The sequence below is a fragment of the Sus scrofa genome, chromosome 2 (genome assembly GCF_054392235.1).
Source record: "Sus scrofa isolate SSC_HxYL_T2T_F1_AM1 chromosome 2, Sscrofa_HxYL_maternal_Yorkshire_Landrace_v2.0, whole genome shotgun sequence".
Lineage (NCBI taxonomy): Eukaryota > Metazoa > Chordata > Mammalia > Artiodactyla > Suidae > Sus > Sus scrofa.
In genome coordinates this window covers 77,371,881-77,375,107 of record NC_139384.1, presented here as the reverse complement: position 1 = coordinate 77,375,107, position 3,227 = coordinate 77,371,881, and the positions used below count along the sequence as shown (strand labels likewise).

The 3,227-nt window shown below is 40.2% G+C and overlaps 1 protein-coding gene across 1 annotated transcript; it reads right to left on the bottom strand.

The window, feature by feature from the left end:
- Positions 1 to 717: 717 nt before the first annotated feature.
- On the bottom strand, positions 718 to 1,677 carry LOC146405483 (olfactory receptor 7D2-like). The gene has a single exon (XM_085015269.1). The coding sequence runs from the start codon at positions 1,654 to 1,656 to the stop codon at positions 718 to 720; it is 939 nt and encodes a 312-aa protein (XP_084871395.1). The 5' UTR covers positions 1,657 to 1,677.
- Between the last annotated feature and the right edge of the window lie 1,550 nt (positions 1,678 to 3,227).

The window sequence follows — 3,227 nt, the reverse complement described above, 5'->3', positions numbered from 1 at the left end:
TAAGATCATATAACATATACACTTTCACATCATTCAAAATTATACAAGTCTTAGGGTTTGTCCATGCTGTTGTGCATAGCAATTTTTTTTCATATTGGTATGGTGTTTTTATTTCATTATGCTATAGTTTATTCATCCCTTCAACTACTGATTGGCATTTAAATTATTTCCAGTTTTGTGATATCATGAAAACCACTGATATCAACATTTTAGACATGTTTGGTGGATATAAGCATTCATTTCTCTCAGGTATATACCTGAGGGTAGAAGAGCTATGCTGTAGCATAGGAGTATGTTTAGACATAGTAGAAGTGCCAAAGTAACTGCACCGATTTATACTCTTAAGTATACTACTATACTATTAGTGAGTGAAACTTCCCATCAATTCCTTGCTAGTTCTTGGAATTTTCAATCATTTGAAATTTTGCAATTCTGGTGGATGACTTGATAACTATCTTGATATATCTAATGATAATCCAGAGGATACAAAAGACAAATATTTCTTCACAGGAAAGGGAGAATAAAGGTTACTAAAGGAATTTTGTGGGATGCAGTTGCTCATGGATGTGTAAACTCAGAGGAAACTCAAGTGATGGTGTTTCAAAAAAAGAGGGACACAGAATACCCACAATGAAGGTGAAGATTTGGAATTTCTGACTGCCAGATGTTGATCTCTGTTCATCATGGCAACACTACACTCACAGAATCCATGGCCATTCACAGGGAGAAGAAAGACCTGCTGAAAAGCTTCCTCAGGGCCCCCTTCATGTCCCTGTTCCTCAGGCTGTAGATGAAGGGGTTCAGCATGGGGGTGACCACAGTGTACATCACTGAGGCCACTGCCCTCTTTGAGGAGGAGGAGGAGAAGGCAGAACTGAGGTACACGCCCAACCCTGTCCCATAGAACAAGGAAATGACTGTTAGGTGAGACGCACAGGTGGAAAATGCTTTGTTCCTCCCCTCCACTGAGGACATTTTCAATATGGAGGAAATAATCTTAGAGTAAGAGAAAAGAATCCAGGTTACTGGAATAATACCCATCAGGACATCCCCAGAAAAGATCAAAATGTAATTGCTGAGAGTGTCAGAACAGGCAGACTTGAGCACCTCAGCCAACTCACAGAAGAAGTGTGGAATTTCCGTGTGTCTGCTGAATGAGAGATGCAGCACCATCAGACTGTGGAGGAGGGGGACTAGGAAACCAACAGACCAAGAGACTAGAACCAGCAGGTCACAGAGTTGAGGGTTCATCAGGATCCTGTAGCGCAGGGGGTGGCAGATGGCCACGAAGCGGTCATAGGCCATTACAGTCAGGAGAAGGTTATCTAAACACGAAAAAACTAAGCAAAAATACATCTGGGTGAGGCAGCCTGAATAGGTGATGGCTTTGCTCACTGTCCGGATGTTCACCAGCATCTTGGGAACGATGGTGGAATTGAAACAAATATCAGAAAAGGACAGGTGGGAGAGGAAGAAGTACATGGGGGTGTGGAGATGGGAGTCAGAGTTAATAGCCAGGATGATGAGTAAGTTCCCAAGCACAGAGATCAGGTACATGGACAAGAACAGCCCAAAGAGGAGCGGCTGCCATTCTGCATCCTCTGAGAGGCCCAAGAGGAGGAATTCCAAGACACCTGTTTGGTTTCCTACATCCATGGAGCTGATAATTCTGCCAGGTAACAAGGCAATGCTAATTAAAACAAACAGGATTCCACAAATTTGAAAATATTTTTATCGTATTAGTGACACACACACAAAATCCCCCCCCACCAAAAAAAAAAGAATAAAACATATATTTTGGCTAACAACATAGTTTTCATTCACTGGGAGTGAGTACAAGTGTCACTATCTTATACATGGATCTTTTTCAGGGTTAATCTATTCCCTCCTTCCAATCTTTATCACAAATTACTTTGCATTTAAAATTTGTCTCAAGAAACAATCCGTCTCTGTGGAGTCCAGCTGAGCCTTAACCCCTTTCTGATTAAACACATCAATGGTTTGAATATTCTTCCTTTGGAGGTGCTGAAATTTAATTCTTGGATGATTCTGCCTTTCCCCACATTTACTTAGCACTCCATCAGATCCATGTGTGATGGTGGTTCTCTGACCCCACTGCCCCCTGACAACAACGAATTTGATAAGAGAGTGGTGTCTGGCTCAAAAAGCTTCCCTGGAGAGACTTTCATATAAAACTCATATCTTAGTTAATAATCTGAGTGAGTAGACTTGATGGAACACATTAACCAAGGATCAGGGATTAGGGCTGGCCATCACCAGGCTAGCAAAGAAGGTAGGCTATGCTTCAGAACCAGTGTACTGAACTGCTAAACTAGGTGTGGCAGGAAGGTTCACATCAAAAGATGGATCTTAGCGCCTTACTGCACTGCCATGAAGCCTGACTCTACCCCTCATTGATCCTGACCAAGCTCTCCGATTTCTCAGCATCTTGGTTACCTGCCTGGTGAATTATTATTAACAGTATTATTAATAATAACTCCAGAGGATTGTTGAGAGGAATAAATGAGTTGATGTTTTATAGACCAGTGCCTGCAACACTATGGAAACCTATAGAAATCATGGCTTGGTACATTTTAGAAGTTGGGAAATATAGTCTATGGAGCTGAAGGCATTGAGGAAAGTACTTAGAGACAATGGGATATCAGAGATCACACGGAATAAAAGAATAAGGAAAGAAGCGAGAAACAGAAAGAGATGGAGTTGATGACCTTGGTTGTGAGGATTTCCAGGTTGGGGAGTGGCCCTTCAAGAATCCTGGTCACCTTCTAACCCTGCATTCTGTTTAAATATGCTTGCGTTTTATGTTAATCTTCCTGTTTATATGGATACTGGTTTCACCAGGTTTCTATAACTTGCATACCAGAAAGTATTCACTAGATTATTTCCTTTTTTAAAAAAAGGAAGCATCAAAAATTCATTTGACTGAAATTAAATACATCGCTCATAAGGAAAAATGACCAGACTGACAAAATGATTTCTTTGAGTTCTCATGGCCTTCAAAAATTCTTCTAAGCATAGTAAAACTTTTCTAGGTATCACTTTTATGATGTTACATTATAGTAATACAAACAGCTGCCAAAGATAGTACAAAAAAAGAAAATCTAAATGAATTCAGTGCAACCAGGAAGTATTTATCCTCATAGTTGAAGATTGCTTAAAAATTAAGGAATATATAGTAGATAATACATAGATACCTCACACAAATA